Below are 18,570 nucleotides of genomic sequence, written 5' to 3' on the forward strand. Positions count from 1 at the left end.
CTAGGGGCCACCAAAAACCAGAAGATTTTGAAGGCAGGTCTCTGCAAAGCCACGTTGGCGCACAGCATCCCGTCCTCGATGACTAGGGAACTCGGCAACTACCATGACATTCACGTTCTTTTCATGGACACCGGCCTTTTTGAGCAGTTGCAGTACTGCGCAAAGCGTTCTCCCGGTGGCGAGCACATCGTCAACGACCACCACGGACGCACCCGGAGCGAGCGCATCCAGACCCATCTCTATTCTACCCAATTTAGAGTCGCCGAGCACTGGAGATGAGATGTGCGAAGGGAGCTTGCTCGTGGAGATGGTCGGCGGCGGGAGTTTACCTGCCTCGCGGACCAGCACCAGGGGCACATTGACCCGCGTCGCCAATGCCGATGCGAAAAGGAAGCCGCCCGCCTCGCAGCAGACTAGCGCATCGACTTTGGCCCAGTCGCCGGCGAAGTGGCTCTGCAGCACGGACGAGCACAGGTCGAGCCCGCCGGGACGCTGTGCGATGTCGAGCACGTGGCGAAATTCGATACCCTCGCGTGGGTGGTCTGGCACTGAGCGTATCATTTGTGCCAGGCGCTGTAGGTCCTTGTTGATAAGTGGCAGCAATTTGCCTTGAACGAAAGCCTCTGCTGCTTTGCTGCCAGAAATATTGTTCTCGAAGACGAAGTTTGGGCAATCCGGCGAGGTCATGGAGCTCAGCCTATCGTGCTTCATGCTCTTGTCGTCCGTTTCGTCCTCAGCGGCGCAGTTATTGTCGCCAGCAGCGCGGCTCTTGCGAAATCCTCGACGAACCTGCCGCGTTTCTTCGCTTACGGTGACATGAACTTCGACCAGCTTGCTGTTTGGTACCAGGTGCGACAGGGCTACAACTGGTGCTTGTTCTCTCATGCCGGTTATGAGCAATACGTCAATGGGTGCAGCGTCACGGACTACCTTGAGGAAATGCTCCTCGGGGAGACGAGGTCGTCGTCGTATCTGACTTTTGAAAAATGCATTCAATTCTGTTCTGTGTTGCTCCTTGTAAGGGCGGTCCAAGATGAGTCGGTCAAAGTCGGCACCTGTGGCGTCGGCGTACTCTCGTTTGGTCGCATAGCTGATGCTAATTGCGCATGCCGTCGGATCTTTGCGGGCTGGGTCGCTGTTGAACACGGAAGCCCAGATCTTAGCGCAATAATCCTTGCCTGCCCCGTGTGCCCCGGTGACCAAGATGATGACTTTTGGGTCCTTGGGCACCCCCGGGAGGGGAAAGGCGTATGCCAAGATGTTGTACGGGTCGGAGCTCGTTTTGAGGCGTGCCAGGCGGGTGAGGTTTGGTCCAAACGCCTTGGTGGCCAGCGCAACGTCTCGAGGATCAGGGCCCAAGTCGGCGCCATATATACCGGTGCTCATGGGAAGCAAGGCTCCGACGACATCATACACCCACTGTATGGCAGTCTCGGAGGCTTGAGTACCGTCTTGCTCACGGGGCCAGACGCCAGTGATTACGCAAGCAAAGTCCCAGTCTCGGCAGCCGAAGGCGCTGGCATCGGCTGCTACATCCCTCACGGCTGCCCCACCGTGCAGTAGATGGAGATAGCAGAGTGGCGAGGGTCTAGTTTTGATGGCTTCTAGTAGGACACCGGCGGTGGCTTTAGCTCCGATGTGTCGCAGGAACATGCATCGCTTGAACGATGAGGTCTTGCCCCCTGCGTGGCCGCCATGCATTCCAGACATGTACATTTCGGTATCGAATAGACCGACGCCATCAACAACCTTGGATGAGGTTTCCTGTCCCAATACCTCACCCGCGTGGATGGTCTGCGTTGTCTGCAAGGCGAGTCCGTTGGCAGAAGTTTCGTACGTGGTCACACCGAGATGCATCTTTCCCGCGTCCCAGTACAGATAGGCGTCGGCCGAGCAGTGTCTTGGAAGCCTGTCGGCGATGAGCTCATCGAACTGTACAAGTTTGAGGTGCGCCTCTGTGTCGCCTTCCAGAGGAAGGATCCAGTTTCGGACCGAATAGGTTGGGTTTGCGTAGGTTTTGAAGGTGACGCTCACCACGACACCAAAGTTTGTACCACCACCTCGTATCGCCCAGAGCAGATCAGCCTCGTTCTCCGGGCGGTCGGAGCCGGCCGGCTGGTGTGAGCTTGGCACGTTGCCGACGCAGAGGACCTGACCGGAGCCAGCACTGACTAGGATGGCTCCTACGATGGAGTCGCATGTCAGGCCGTGCAGCCTGGTCAGGTGCCCGATCCCGCCCTGGAGCCAAAGGCCTGCACCGACGCTTGGGCGGGATCCCAGGGGTACCGTCAAGCCAGCCGCCATGGTCTTTTTAACGATGTCGCCAGTGTTTGCACCGGTCTCGACAATGACATAGACACTGGGCTCGGAAGCACATGTTGCGTTTCCGTCTTCAGCCGCGCAGATTTCGACCTTGTCAAAAGACCCCATGTTGACTGCGACGACGTTGGGCCACAAGCACTGGTCGCTGTGACTCCCGCTGACAACGGTCAACTTGGTCTTGTTCTTCAGCGCCCATTTGACACAATGCTGAATGTGTCGGATCTCTGTGGGCCTGAAGGTTGCAGCTGGACGGTGAAGACGTGCTTGGCGGTTCTTGATCTTTGTCTGTGGGCCACTGATGAGCAGTGGCACTTGAGCCGTCAGCTCTGGTAGGGAGGTGGCATGTCTCGTTAGTGCCACCATGACTTCGGGTGCGCTGAAGTTGATGTGATCAGGGTACACGATTTCACGGCGGCCTAGGGTGCGACACAACCCACGCCAGTCGGATCTAATGCTGGCAGACTCTTGGTCGATATCATTGACAGCGTACCCAGCAACATAGCGAGCGAAGACATCCAGAACCTCGTCGTCATCCGTAACCCGGACGACACCGGAAGGGAAGGTCGCCGTAGAGTGGCACACCAAGCCGTCCAAGTGCAGGTTGCCAGCACGGTGGAAAACCACTACCATTCCACCGTCAAATCGTCCATCAAGCATGCTTAGTGCCCGCTCGACAAACTTGGCTTTAGGACGCATCCCGTACATGCTGTGACAGAATAATATGAGGTCGAATCCCTCTTCGCCTGCGTTCATGCAGTTGTTGCCGTCCAGGGCAAATGGAACCCGGCGAATGTCGGGGGGTGTTTCCAGGCAAGGCAGAGGCAGCTCCTGTTCTGAACCAGACTCCAGCACCTTCTCTAAGTCTGCAGCGAAGAGCCTGTTAGGCTCATATGCAGCATATCTTGTGATTTTCTGCCTGTGGTCCTCTGGCAGATATCCAAGTACGCTCTTTGGGCCCGGTCCAATCTCGAGCACCGACAGGCGAGCACGTCGGTTGAGTAGAGGGGCGACAAGCTGGGACAGTTGAGGTATGATGAAGTCTTGGTAGGTCGCCCATGCCGAATCCTTGACAAACATGTCAAACCCGGCGCCGTACTGTGCTTCAGACAACGGCGACAGTGCTTGTGGTGCTGTGGCTGCCCTCTGCCTGAGGGCCGACTTGAGAGAATCGAGAGTGGCCATATTATGATGTGTAAAGGAGAAGATAATCTTCTACTGGAGTTTTGAGTTGGCTAATGAATGAGTATTGATATGTGAGGTGGTGAAGGGCAGTAACAAGTCTTGGTCCCAAAAGCGGGTCGATAGTTGGGCTTGATTCAGGATAGAAAAAGAGTAAGTAGGAGGAGAAAAGGATAAGCAATTTGTATGCGTCGGTTTCGGCACTTATATACCCTGCTTTCCTCACCCAGGTACGTTACGCGCCGATGGTAGGTTATATCATTTTGCGAGCTCTCGTGTAGCATGCGGCATAAATTGCCGAGCACATTGGGCCCTTTTCTCGCTCCAATCAGATTCAGATGAGTCTGCAAGTACCTCTGTGTAGCTTGACCTGCAAATATACAGGGAAGGCTGAACTCCATGGCCAGAGTACGCACCTGCGGCCACAAAGCTATCATGGGCCGTGAGCTTACGCTACGGAAACAAGAAACGCGGCATTTGTTATATTTTCTCTAGTTCAGGCCTCCTTTCCCTTCCTCATACGTTGCAAATCCCTCCAGAGCTAACCGCGCTGCTGCCCCTGAGCAAGCAGAGCATAGAACTTCTTCTGTTCTTCCAGATCATCCTTCAACAGACCAATCATGCTCTGCGTCAGAGTCACTGTCCCCGTCTTTTGCACGCCCCTCATCACCATGCACATGTGAGTGCACTCCAGAACGACGGCGACGCCCAGAGGGCTGAGAACCTCATTGATGGCCTCTCCGACCTGCTTCGTTAGACGCTCCTGGATCTGGAGTCTGCGCGCATAGACCTCAGCAATCCGAGGCAGCTTCGACAACCCAAGCACGCGGCCGTTAGGGACGTATCCAATGTGCATCTATTTCCATTATATACAGTGTCAGTTCGAGCTTCCCATAGCTCTTTTCTACCCTTGAGTGTGTCAAAGCCTGCTATTCTACCGGCGTGAAAGGAAGAGCCACGACTTGCCTTTCCAGTGAATGGAACCATATGGTGCTCACACATGCTGAAGATGTCGATGTTTCTGACGATGACAAGTTCCCTGGAGTCTATGCTAAAAATAGCATCATTGGAGACCTCGTGAATGTTCTTGGTGTACCCTTGAGTGAAGAACTGAAGCGCCTCCGCGTATCTGTTTGGCGTCTCTGCGAGACCCTCACGGGCTGGGTCCTCGCCGACTGCGCGAATGATCTCGCGGGCTGCAGCTGCTATTTTGACCTTGGAGAGGGAGGGCGTCTCTCCACCAGTTACTCTGGCCAAATCCGGTTGTCGGTTGGATATCGAGCAGAAAGGTTCTGGCCAGGAAGTAAGTCAGGGAAAGCGAACTGTTCCTGTGGCTGGACCAAGATGACATATACCACCTCTCATACATACCCTGATTGCGAAAGTCATGATCTGACGACTGGCCCGTGGAGTTCAACTTGAGAGAAGGCACATCAGAGTTGCCAGGATCTCCGCTGGCCAGGGATTTAGTGACCGAACCTGGGCAAGTCGACATGATGGCTTTATCCATGTCAATTGGTTAAGCGCTGGCACCAGTAAAATTGTCGACGATGACAGATTCGTGGAGGTAAAAAGAAGAAAATCTTTGTTCCAGGTTGAGATATCTTGCAGTATAAGACCTCAAAGAAAGAAAAAAGAAGAAAAAAAAAACTTGGAGAACCCCTTTCATAGTATCATATATTCTCTCTGTCCCAATTATTACTACTTTCTAGATTATCCTATCAAGTCACCACCGGCAATCTGCCTAAGAAAGAGGAAGAGAGAAGGGAACTGCCACCAGGAGCCGATGTTGCAGAGCCGCACCGGTCTGGGATGAAACAAATGCATTTTGGAAAGGCCCCAGCACCGAGACGTCGTGCAACTCTGGGGGCCTCCGGCAGTGTGGGAATAAATTGAAAGAGGCGAGGTATATGCATATCTCATTGGCCAGCAAACACGCCAAGACAACCAGTCAGGCGAGGTCCGGCTGAGCACATGCCGTTGAAAAGACTTATACAAAGTTTGGTCGTCATACCAAGGGCTGGCCGTCGCCAAGATAAGAATGTAACGACTTGTACCAATACATGTAGATGTATATACAAGTGCTGATAAGTGGTCATAAGATGGTCGACCAAGTGAGCCCCCAAAAAGAACTACCGACAGCAATGTGTGAGCGAATAGTCACCGAAATTGAACCCATTCTCTTCCACTGTTTTCCACCACCTTCCGCTCTTGTGTCATCTTGTTCCCGTGGCGGATCAATTTTGGAGTGAGCACCCGGGTTAATTATGACGACCTTACACCATGTGCCTCTGAACCTCCGCAGCCGGCACAATACCCCCTTTTTGCTCCTGAGCCCCGTCCACTTGTATTTGGACAAAGCTTGAACACTGAGTCCATTAACAGCCATACAAATCCAAAAGTTCCTTCGGTATGGACCCTGTACACACCCAGAGCTTATACATCCAGACTACAGGCAGCAGTGGTTCTGTGGGCAGGATCGCGACATTGGCAGCAAACACAGAAGTCATATTGTTTCCATGTTTAATCTTTCCAGCTGTGGTAGACTGTCACATACGACCATAACCCACTGGCAAATACGATGCTCCACGATGGTCCCCAGCGAAAGAAAACCGCCACGACGACGAGGCTAATCACACGTGACCGGCTGGATAAATCAAAAATACTTTGTTGCTTATATGGGCGCACATACGATTTGAACAAAGTTTTTACACGGTATAATGTAGAAATCCACCACGCAAAAGAAGAATTCAACGAACCTTTGAATTGCCTGCATGCAATATTGTTAACGAGGAGCCGAGTTGCACAATAAATAATGCCGACGAGTGGGAGCAGCCACGTCGCAAAGGTTGATAGCGAGCATAACGCCCCGGCTATACCAAATGCAGGCCGGATGAGCTTTCGAAGGAAGCGGAAAAGGAACAATAATAATTTACAGGTAAAAAAAGGGGAGGTTGAACATTTCGAACAACAATTGGCGGAATTTCGAAAAAGTATGCACAGCTGAATAAGGGCTAAATGGAAGAATATAATGTATAATTAGTTTTTGTGTGGCGTTTTGTACCGTTGGATGATGACACTGTTAAAATGTTTATATGGCGGTGAAATAACCACACTTGGATAAAAACATTAAACATCCCAAATACTTTTGATCCCATCCTGAGATTTAAGTGCGTTTTATAAAAGGATTTATATTATTGGCGTTCACTTTTAATTCAATTCTTAAAACGTATATAATTAGTAGCCACAACGGCTTGGCAGATTTCTCCCTGGGCTCATGGCAGCAGCCGTAATTATGGCTCCTGTTCTAAGGTGCAAATTTAATTTTTATCAAAATCAGAGTAGTTAAGCCATATTACGGGACTACCATACTTGTATATGTGAGCCTCAACCAACGCAACTACTCGCGGCGAGCTCCAAATACCTACAGTTGTTTGTTCATGGGCAAACATGCGAGTGGGTAGATTACGTGTGGACCCAAGTGATCTCAGAAAAAGTAGCCGAGATTTCAACAGATCTCTGCAGTATTGTAGATAGTTATAGATAGACAATTACCATACATGAGAATACCGTTATTTTGTTATATTGTTCTTACCGATCGCAGCGATTTTTCTATTCCTATCAACAACAGTAGGATTTCTTTTTATCCTCGCGAAGAAATAAAACTGGGGATACAGACACACAAACTCCGCGGCATTCTGCTAAATATTCAAAGAAGGGGATCTTTACCCCTACCACAGTAGTATTTGAAGGTGCCGTAAGCATGGAGAAAATATGGAGAGAGCATCGAAGGAGCATACGATGGAAAGTGCATGGCGACGGGCCCGTATGAAAAGACTGCAATGTGCGCGACACTTTGTAACGACACCTGCGCAAAAAAAAAAAAAAAAAAAAAAAAAAAAAAAAAAAAAAAAAAAAAAAAAAAAAAAAAAAAAAAAAAAAAAAAAAAAAAAGCATCACTGGCGAAAGGATGTTTTACGTCCTTGGGAACGTTATGATCCTTGAAAATGTAGGCAAGAATGTCAACATCGCAAAAGTTTAAAGAAAGAGATTAGAAGAAATAACTAGCAATGAACACATGGTGAATATCGTGGGCAGATCAAGCGACAAGCTAAACTCGATATGTAACCACTCCGAAAAGATGATCAAAATTCCGAGGGAGATTGCCCCTTGTAACACAACTCAGCAGCTCATTCGGCTTCCTTTGTCCAGTTGTCCACGTCATTATATTTAGTTCGGAGAAAGAATGGCAGCCATGTCGAAAATCGCATTACCGTAGCTACCTGCATAATAAAGAGACGGATTTGCGCCCTTGTCGAGAATTCGAACGATACTAATGATTGATTGTCCGTATATCGGTTGTTTTCGGGTGTTTTAAAGGGTGAAACTAACAGGAGCCGCTCCGGAAATTACATTTAGCCCCTATTTTACGCCCACTTACCGTGTGAAACCTCAATATTAAAAATATCCCCAAAATATGTTTTGAACGAATATGAAAATCGAACATTATATATTTAAAGCTGTACGGATGTTACTAATATTAGGTAAGTACATATTATAATAAAATATAAATATGACCGACACCTGCGTTAAATCGTAAAAAGAACTTGAAATATTTAAACACATATTTTATTCCGATTACATATTTATTCCAGAATATTCTCAAGATTTAACCACATTTTTCATAGCGAAAATGCTTACTTTTACCATCTTTTATTTTTTCACTGTTGTGACCGCCATAAAAACCAAGGGATCATGGTACCACCAGAACAGTCCGCCGCTAGACGTACCTACAACAGGAAATTGGTGTTGCGCCAATCACGGCGTTGCAGATGATACCTTCACTTGCAAGAACCAGACTTTAAACTCGTACTGCGTAAGTGTCCCCTTTAATAATAAAATCAATTAAACGATTTTATATAATTAATATTGTTTTTAGTGCATCCTTTCAGGAAATGATGAAGATGGTGGATGTGATTTGTACAAAGGTTATCCTACGGGTCGTACGGTTCTGTCGTACGTCAACGTCACGGGGGCGTGTACGGAGGATGGTGAATCTGGATTCATTGGCTGTGCCGCCTAAAATGTGGATGGCGTAGTGGCGTTTGTGTTTCCACCACTTGCGAAAGGGGAAAAACAGAGGATTTGCCGTTTAAGGAGCTTAGGGTCTTTGTCAATTGAGTTGACTTTTATATGCGTAATGGCTTCTGCATTCCTTTAGCGATGGCCATTTCCAACGGAAGGGAACACGCCCAAGCGACAGTGTACTCTCCTCTATCGCCATATGAACTTCTTTTTCTGACCGATTCGCATCACTATTTTTTTTTTTTTTTTTTTTTTTTTTTTTTTTTTTTTTTTTTTTTTTTTTTTTTTTTTTTTTTTTTTTTTTTTTGGCTCTTTTTCCCCGTGCGCAGCTCATTGCCAATTGTTGGAGACAGAAACAATCGGCAAAGGGTGCAATGGAGATTTAATCCGTCGATCTTTCTATTATAACAATACGGCCTGCTGTTACGACCAGATAGTTGGGCCGGTACCAGAGAGGCCAGGTGGGGTCACACCCCTCCTGACGACACTCGCCCAGAAAAAATACCGACCGGCAGAATAACGATTACCTAAAAGCAAGGCCACGAAATCTTACGTAACCTTACGTAACGGCCAAGGGAATGGATCTCTATAATCTGTAAAATTTCAGTTAAAAATCACAAATTAAACAAATTAAAAAAAATCACACTTGGAACATAGTCTATATAAATCACGCTTATTACCATATAAATAAATTCGATTTTAGGATTGTTTAACAGCAATTAAACTTTAATTAACCTCAATATTTATTTGAAAACGATTATAATTTTACCCCCAATTATTAAAAACCCCAATTACCCAATTAAACGTTCAATTGTTTTAACCCACTATACTTTATTATAAAAATAGGTTACCCCGATACCTTAATCGTAACATTTTAATTACTCCTATTTAGTACCTTACCTTAAAATATACCGAATAGTACCGCCGAAATAATATTTTCCAACAAAACCACCCCTCAAACCCCCTTTATTACCAACGTTCCGGCCAATATTAACGCCTTACGTCAAATAGTCGCGACGTTTTAAACCGAAAATCGACAATTCCAGGAACGAATAACCGAATAAGCTAATCGAACTAATAGAAATTATATTAAATACCCTTTACCATTACCATACGATAGTACCATAAGCACCCTGCAGGAATTTCTTATAAAAACCCGGGTATACTTTTACTTTAACGAAGATAATTTCGATAACAATATAAACAAAATTACCTACGCAACCTCGCTTTTAAAAAACGACGCGTTCGCCTGGTTCGAACCAACCTTGCGAAATTATTTGGACCATAATAAGGAAAAAAACCGTAAAATTAAGACCAACCGCATTTTCGACAATTATAACAATTTCGAAAAATGCCTTAGGGGAATATTCGGTAATCTAAACGAGGAACGTACGGTTAAACGTAAATTGGTACGCCTTACCCAAACTAAATCGGCATCCAAATATACCAGTAAATTTCGACAAATTACCGCCAAATTACTATGGGGTAAAAAGGCCCTAATAGCACGTTTTTATACGGAATTTAAAAAAAAAGTTAAAAACGAACTGGTTAAAAAAAAACGACCCAATATATTAGCAAAATATGTGGAATTAACGGTTAAAATCGATAACCGACTATACGAGCGAAAATTGGAACGACGCGAAAAACGTAGCGTATGGGGCCCAGCCTTGCGACAAACCAATACAGGACGCAAATACTAATATCCCAAACCGTTTCGCTAATATAGCACCGCGTACGGCACATATAACGGACCTATGGACCTAAATATAATTTAACACCGATAATTTCGCAAAAACCCCAAAAGTGGCAAATGTTTTAAGTGCAATAAACCAGGACATATCGCGCGAAACTGTCCCGAGGCCCATAACGGCACTTCAGGATTTACCACGGATTTTAGAGGCAAAACCGAAAAACCACGAGGATTTAATACCACTAACCATAATCAAACACAGCCTAACCAATACAGCATAATAAATTGGACTACCTATTATAACGATAATTATATAACCTATAATAGTTTTAAAATCGACGTAGGCTAATACCCGCAAAAACCCCGAAGCATTCGAACCTTAGCGGTAAGAAATCGAATATTTATTGGGACAAAGCAACCAATTAATTTATACCGATAAAACGCCAAATTACCCGAGCTTACAGATTCGGACGCTTTAGGAAAATCGGATACGGAACTATTGGAATAAACCCACCGTATTAAAATAATAAATTAACTATTAACCGAAAAATTAAATGACGATATTGGAAAAGGTTCCAGCGATAAAAAAGACGTAATCCCAAGTATATATAATGTAGCAGGGGCCAACGACCCGTACAAATACGAAAAAAAACAAATCGATTTATACCGAAACGACCAATTAGTGCAATTTCCAGGTTACACTTTAGTCCAACAGAAACGGGACCTTACAAGATATATAATACCGATATTTGGAAACTACCCCAAATTAAACACCGCATACCCGGAACACACCCACGTCTTTTGGGCAAAATGCATTAAAAATAATTGCGGAATCCATTTAAACAAAAAGATTTACCACAACTTTTTTCCACGACGACGACTAATAACCGGAATCCACGAAATCTATACAATCCAGAAATTACCTAATTGGGAAATTAAAATTAGATTCCGAAACGAACCAGCGGTTATTTTTACACCTAACGACAAATACCCTATGGCGTATTGCCATTAGCCCAATTTCCTATAGTACGAATATATTTGCAGTATATATAAAGTCCATATACTAACCAAAGCCCAAAATTGGTATATACGAAAATAACAATACCAGGTACCTATACTTATAACTAAAGTCGTATGGGACCCGTAAATAAAAGATAAACAGGTACCCACGAACGTACGCAGGACACCAATGCCAGCAAAACACCCATTTAACCAGGTTAAAGTAAAAAGCAACTATACGCCCCGAAATAAGAAAATTAAGGACCCACAACGCGAATCCAACAATTTAAAAAATTAGGATAGCCAAACGGTATAGGGCACCGGACGGCGAAAAAAGGAACGGAAATAAAAACCCTAAACGCTACGCAAAATACGGTAGCAAAACACGAATATATATTTTTTAATATACGATTTAATGGTAAACCCATACGAGCATTTTTCGACAATAGAATATAAGGCAATTATATATCCCCAAAAATCGTAAAAAAACGACGGATATTTTAGCAATAAAAAAAAAAACTATACCAATTGTAAACCGTAAAAGGAAAGGCAATTTTATACGGAAACGGTACTATCGAAACAAAGACCGTACATTTTTGGATGGAAAACTACGGACGAAAGGAACGAATTACCTTGGATATTACGGAAATAGGGGATAAAAATATAATCCTAGAAATCCCCTGGTTTAAAAAAAATAACCCCCGGATAAATTGGACAATAGGCCAAATCCAATAGAAAAAATACCTAATCATTAAACGACCTCCTGCCTGGAAAGGTTTATACAGAAAACGTAAAATACGGATAAACCGACCAAAATAAATGGCGTACTTACAAAAAAGACAACCAACCCCGGAACCAACATCGGAAAAAAAGCGATTATCCACAAACCAGAACCGATCCAATTATATAATACCAAAATAAAAACAAACCAATAATATACCAAACGAATACCGAATATACGAACGATTATTTAACCCAAAATTCGAAACGGGACTACCGGAACACAATCCATTCGACTACAAAATACTATTAAAAGAAGGAATATAACCCAAATTTTACAAAATATACGGTTTAAACCCCATACAAATGAAAACATTCGACCAATACCTAGAAAAAAACCTCAAAAAAGGATATATCAGACTATCGACAACGTTAGCAGAATACCCTATCCTTTTCGTACCAAAAAAGAACGGAAAATTACGATTATACGTAGATTACAAACAATTAAACGATATTACCATAAAAAATTGCTACCCACTCCCATTAATAAGAGAATTCCGAAATATGCTTTACCAAACACAATAGTTTACAATATTAAACCTTAAAAAAACATACAATTTAATCCGTATAAAAGAAAGCGAAAAGTGGAAAATAACATTTCGTACCAGGCGTAGATATTTCGAATACTTCGTAATGCCTTTCGGCTTTACCAACGCCCCAACAACCTTCCAAACCATAATTAACCATATTTTTAGGAAATACCTAAACATTTTTATTATTATTTACCTGGACAACATCCTTATTTTTTCCAAAATATTAGACGAATACAAACAATACGTCCATACAATTTTACAAAAATTACAAAACGTTAAACTTTTAATTAAGCCCGAAAAATGCATTTTCTACAGCAAACAAATTAATTTTTTAGAATATACCATCGTTCCTGGACGTATTAGGATAAAAATTTCGAAAATATAAACCGTAAAAGAATAGCCCCGACCACAAAACGTAAAGGACGTTCGGGCATTTTTCGGATTTGTAAACTTTTATAAAAAATTTATTAAAGGATATGGTGCGATCGTTACCCCATTTACCAATATAACAAAAAAAGATTTAAAGTTCCGGTGGACGGAACAAACACAACAGGCATTCGAAAAGCTACGAAACGCAATAATTAAAAAACCTATCCTAAGGATACCAAACCCAACGCAACTTTTCGAAATCGAGACCGACGTATCGGACTATACGATCGGAGGACAATTCGGACAGCGAAACGAAAAAGGACGGTTACACCCTTATGCCTTCTTTTTTCAAAAATTGCACGGACCAAAATTAAACTACCAAATCCATAATAAAAAATTTATAGCCATTATTCGAATATTCGAAAAATGGAAACCACAATTATCTGGAATTAAACACGAAGTGTTAATTTATACGGACCATAAAAACCTAACCCATTTTACCATTAGCAAAATGTTAAATAAACGACAAATTAAATGGTTAAAATTCCTGTTAGAATTCCATTTTAAAATTATTTACCGAAAAGGAATAAAAAACGGCAGGGTTAACGCCTTTAGCCGGAAACCAAACCACGAAAACATAATACCAAAGGAAACGCGGGTTATTTTTACGATAGACGAAAACGGAAACCTTTTACCAGCGCACCGAAACCTGATAATAATAAATACGGTAATTACGCCAGAAGAAATACGGAAGATTTACGGAAATAAAGCCTACGGATACCAAAGAATTTCCAAAATATGGAAACGGCTAAAACAATACCATAATTTCCAAAAAATACGATAAAAAATACGAAAAACTATTAAAGATTGCGAACTTTGTACCAAAAACAAATTCGCAAAATATAAACCTTACGGATTATTGCAACCTTTACCAGCCCCCAACAAGGCCTGGCAAACTATTATAATGAATTTTATCGTTAAATTACCACTTTCGGAAGAACTATTTACAAAAACGAAATATAATAGCATATTAATTATAATGGATAAATTTACTAAATACGCCTATTTCCTACCATATAAAAAAAGTAGCAACGCCGAAAAAATCGCCTATACATTTCTACGAATAATTGTTAGCAATTACGGATTTCCAAAAAACATCGTTACGGATAAAAACAAGCTTTTTACATTAAAATTCTGGAAATTTTTAATAGAATAATTCGGAACAAATTACAAGCTATTAATAGCGTTTTATCCCCAAATAAACGGACAAATAAAACGAGCCAATTAAATATTAAAATAGTATTTAAAGTACTATATAAATTATAAATAAAATAATTGGGTACGATTATTACCTACAATATAATTCGCCTATAATAGTTTAAAAAACGAAAATATTAAAACAACCCCATTTTATGCCAATTATGGATTTAACCTTACAGCGTATGGAAAACCAAAAACCACGATTACGGTACCGCGAGCCGATAAATAAGCGAGCGAATTACGATAATTATACGAAAAATTCCAATAAAAATTAAAGTTCGTACGAAAAAAAATGATAAAATACGCCAATTAATATCGGATAAAGGGACCATCCTTCGAAAAAAGAAATAACGTCTACCTTATTCGACGTAATATTAAAATATAAAAACCTAATAGCAAATTCGATTTTAAGAAGTTTAGACCTTTTAAAATTAGTAAAAAAATTAGCGATACTAATTATAGATTATTATTACCAAATACCATAAGAATTTACCCCACATTTTACGTATTACTATTGGAGCCGGCACTATACGGTACTAACATACAAAAAACGATCGAAATCGACGTAAAATAAACCTACGACGTTAAACGAATATTCGACCATAGACGAAACCACGGCAAAACAAAATACCTTATTAAATGGGAAAATTATAGGCATAAAAAAAACATTTGGAAACCCTTTAACCACCTTTAGAATTACTAGAAACCGCTCCGCCAATATTATCAGGAATTGGATCTGCGAGCAAATTAGCCAAAAAAAAGAGGACGACCTAAAAAAACACTACCTACCATTCCCAAAAATTAAAAACCGACCAGAATTCGAAACCATACTACCAAACGAATTTACAAAAAAATTATTAATATATAATATAAAACAGGAAATATTAGAAAATAATTAACCAACGGAATATTACGTAAAAACATTTATCTTATCTAATAACGAAAGATTTAAAAAACCTATCGGGAAAATCGAATCCCAGATAAAATTGGAATCCGGAAAAAACGATTCCAGGGACATTTTAGGAAAGATTTCGGCCGATCGCCGACGCTCCTTTTATTTTACCTTTTTACGCTCCACCCAATCCAATTCCTCCAAATTATTAATTCCGCGAAATATAATTCGCATTATTTTTTCAAACTACAATTTTTTTTATTTCCGTAAACGAAATAATTTCAATTGCTTTTCCTAAATCTTCTGCTATTCCGCCAAAATATCCTTTTCCAAAACTTCGATTTCCGTATCCAGTTTCGAATATTGCCGACCGATATTACGTAATTGGGCGTTAAATACCCCCAATACGTCGTAACCAAACCGATTGATACGAAAACATTTAATATAACGAAAAAAGTCTTACGGCGAAACAACGCAACGTACTATACCGCGCGATTTACAATAAAAACAAAAAAGCATGTCTACGGAATAAGGAAAAAAAAAACGCAAAAAAAGCGTAGCGACATTCCGTCGACGAACGACCAAATTTTAATTTAACGACGCGATTAAATATGGCGTAAAAAAAAAGAAAATTAGCAAAAAAAAAACGAAACCAAAAATAAGGATTAGGGGAGTATAAACTATTTAAAGGCCAAAAAAATTTGGCCAAAGGAAAGGAAACCTGATATTACGACCAAATAATTGGACCGGTACCAAAAAGGCCAGGTGGGGTCATACCCCTTTTAACGATACTCGCCCAAAAAAAATACCGACCGGCAAAATAACGATTATTTAAGGGCAAGGCTACGAAATTTTACGTAATTTTACGTAACGGCCAAAGGAATGGATCTTTATAATTTGTAAAATTTTAGTTGAAAATTACAAATTAAACAGATCAAAAAAGATCACATTTGGAATATAGTCTATATAAATCACGTTTATTACCATATAAATAAATTCGATTTTAGGATTGCTTAGCAGCAATCAAACTCTAGTTAACCTCAATACTTACTTGAGAACGATTATAATTTCACCCCCAGTTATTGAGAACCCCAGTTACCCAGTCAAACGCTCAGTTGCTTCAACCCACTGTACTTTACCATAAGAACAGGTTACCCCGATACCTTGATCGTAACACCTGCCCAGGTTTTGAAGATTTGCTATACAAATGACGGTTCGAGCGGCTTAGTTCGAGGCTTGCTCTGGCGAACTCGGGGCTAGTGCAAAAAAAATGACTATGTGGGAGTATTCAAAGGTATTGCGGTTGACAAATTTGAATAACAAAATATTACGATATAATACAGTTTATAGTAATTAACCTGGTAAACCTGCCCAAAACACTATATTAATAAACCAATAAATCCAAGAGGATTTGCAGTCACTGTTATTAAAAAAAACACTTTGTCCGGTCCCAATTATTATATTTGTTCAGCTGTCCCTTTCTAAATATGATAGATATTTTCTGAAATTGTAATGCTAACAGGGTGGCTGGTAGTTAAACTAGGTGCGGCTTTATTTATAAGCAATGCAACAATCCATTAAATGCTGCGAGAATAAAGTGTACAAATATGCTAATTCTGGCGATTAACAATGCTCGTATAAGAAATTTAATTTAAGCCTTCTATTTTAAAAAGACAATTAGTCAAGCAAAAATCTTTGCTTATACGGCCTGTTTAATTTTAGCAACGCTAAGCCAATTTGAGAATGTAACCCGGGATTTTAGTTTACAAATAATACAATGTTTAACAGGTATTTAACGGCGTGAACGAACTATCACTGTACTTTGTCTTAGTTTTACAATATATTTCCAAAGATTACTTTCCGGACTATACTTGGTACTTTTACCTGTTATTATCTTCAAATCGCTCTTTTTTATTTATTTGAGAAAAACAATATGCGTTACTTTTACATGCAAGCCTTTGCTTTTTTCATTACCGGGGCTTTAGCAAGCTCTGGTGTTTTCCTTCCTGCCAAAAATCTTCAAGCCCGCTCTCTCCAAGACAAGTACTCTTTAAATCAGTTCACAAGTGGTCTTCCATGCAGAGTAAGACCCCCCAAATTCTCAAAACTCAACGGACAGTTTTAATATTATTTATTTTAGGAGATGAATATTGAACAGTGCAGACATAGCAATTTCTGCCAGTATTCTACCCAGTGGGACATATGTTATTCAGATGATCAGGACTTTGAGCGTAAGACTTATATCATCCCTTTGGAAAAAAAACACAAGTTAATAATCTTTAAATAGTCCAAAAGCAGCGGAAAGCACCTAACAACAAAAGTCACGACTGTGCTCAGGCTTAGAAATTGTTGGAACAATGGTGGCTATTACTACCAATACGACATAAACTAGCCAGAATCCGGATATTCGACACGAACCTGCTTTTGGTATGGATTGCGAATCCACTACACTACCATGGTGCAGCCAAATATTCGCTTTGCGTCGCCGGCTTTAAACCTGGTTACACTGCCCCGGCAAGTTTGCAACCCTTGGGGACTGCAGCCGAAATTGAAAGTTATATCGCACTAGGGTCACTTTGTTAGCTAGAAACACAACCTGCGGTACAAGATATGGAGGATTGGAGATGGGAGAAGTCTAGAACTCTTCAGCTTCACCCATAGCATCAGAAATAAACATACCAAGTAAGTTATTGAAATTCATGCAAGATGAACAGATCAATCATCAATGAACCCTATCAAGTTGGAAGGGTCAATCTCATATATTTTTCCTATCTGGGCATTTGTGAGCAAAAGTAGTGGCCAGGAAAATAAATCAAAATTCCTTTACAACATCTCATCTCGAATAAATGGTTATTAGAGCACCTAGTCCGTATGGCTCTCAACTAAATGTGTGCTGAGACTGCTGACTAGGTTTATATCTAGGCAGCTTGCAAACCAGAAAAAAAAAGCCGCAAATGGTCTGGAGGGAGCAACGGGGCGAAGTCTCTCAGCAAAGTTCTGTACGATTTTGCGTTGCATGAAAGGCTTGAAATCTTTGAGACTGGGAGATCGGCTCGCCGGTATTCTAGAGTCAGTCGTTTGAGTCGCTGAAGACTTTTGAGGCTCGGGAGGATGTTTCATCATAATTGTCGCTGCCCCGACTGCTGGCTCATATCTGGCTTATGCTTGTCCGCATTCAACATACACTTTTCGGTAACCTGATTGTCCATTTAATTGGGAACATTATCTATGGTACGTTGGTTGCAGGCTTCATTTCTGTTGTGCAAGATAAGTTTTAGTTACCGTGCTGATGCCCGGAGGTGTGCATGTGCGGTACCGTTCGCACGAGACGTGCTCTATCCATCTGCGATGTAGCCTTGTCGTATAGCTCATTGAATTTGGGTCCGGTAAGCTTGATATATAAACAAAGTTAACTCTCCTTGCCGGCATGAGAATGAGGACTTCAAAAAGCCAAAGCTTGT

The 18,570-nt window shown here is 41.8% G+C and overlaps 2 protein-coding genes across 2 annotated transcripts; both read right to left on the bottom strand.

Annotated features, from left to right (window-relative positions):
- PgNI_01259 (uncharacterized protein) lies at positions 1-3,504 on the bottom strand (the record flags this gene model as incomplete). Its single annotated transcript, XM_031121332.1, has 1 exon — positions 1-3,504. One exon carries the CDS (start codon positions 3,502-3,504, stop codon positions 1-3), a length of 3,504 nt encoding a protein of 1,167 aa, XP_030986812.1.
- Positions 3,505-4,042: 538 nt separating this feature from the next.
- Positions 4,043-4,996, bottom strand: PgNI_01260 (uncharacterized protein; the record flags this gene model as incomplete). The annotated part of the gene is given in 3 exon segments (XM_031121333.1): positions 4,043-4,357; positions 4,375-4,793; positions 4,873-4,996. The coding sequence occupies 3 exon segments, from the start codon at positions 4,994-4,996 to the stop codon at positions 4,043-4,045; spliced, it is 858 nt and encodes a 285-aa protein (XP_030988219.1).
- Between the last annotated feature and the right edge of the window lie 13,574 nt (positions 4,997-18,570).

Source organism: Pyricularia grisea (genome assembly GCF_004355905.1).
Source record: "Pyricularia grisea strain NI907 chromosome Unknown Pyricularia_grisea_NI907_Scaffold_1, whole genome shotgun sequence".
NCBI lineage: Eukaryota > Fungi > Ascomycota > Sordariomycetes > Magnaporthales > Pyriculariaceae > Pyricularia > Pyricularia grisea.